The sequence below is a fragment of the Eimeria mitis genome, genomic scaffold, assembly GCF_000499745.2.
Source record: "Eimeria mitis Houghton genomic scaffold, Emh_scaff2034, whole genome shotgun sequence".
Classification (NCBI taxonomy): domain Eukaryota; phylum Apicomplexa; class Conoidasida; order Eucoccidiorida; family Eimeriidae; genus Eimeria; species Eimeria mitis.
Window position 1 is genome coordinate 918 of NW_013570357.1, and position 323 is coordinate 1,240.

Here is a 323-nt window from a genome sequence, read left to right on the forward strand (position 1 = left end):
ATATATATATATATATATATATATATATATATATATATATATATATATACATATATATATATATATATTTATGTATGTATATATATGTATATATATATTATATGTATATATTTATGTATGTATATATATATGTATGTATATATGCATATTATATTTGTACGTATAAGGTAGCAGCAAATACACCCGGGGAACAAACAGCGGGATTTCACTTAAATTTAATTTATTTAAATAGACAAAATAAAATAAAATAAAATAAAATAAAATAAAATAAAATAAAATAAAATAAAGTAAAATAAAATAAAATAAAATAAAAATTAATTTCT

The 323-nt window shown here is 12.7% G+C and overlaps 1 protein-coding gene across 1 annotated transcript in view; it reads right to left on the bottom strand.

Moving 5' to 3' along the window:
- Positions 1 to 314: 314 nt before the first annotated feature.
- The window catches only part of EMH_0047590 (uncharacterized protein), a gene marked incomplete at both ends in the record, with an annotated part of 4,564 nt that continues 4,555 nt past the window's right edge, over positions 315 to 323 (bottom strand). The window contains one exon of the mRNA XM_013496303.1: positions 315 to 322. Coding sequence (XP_013351757.1) covers positions 315 to 322 — 8 coding nt within the window. The remainder of the gene's footprint in view (position 323) is intronic.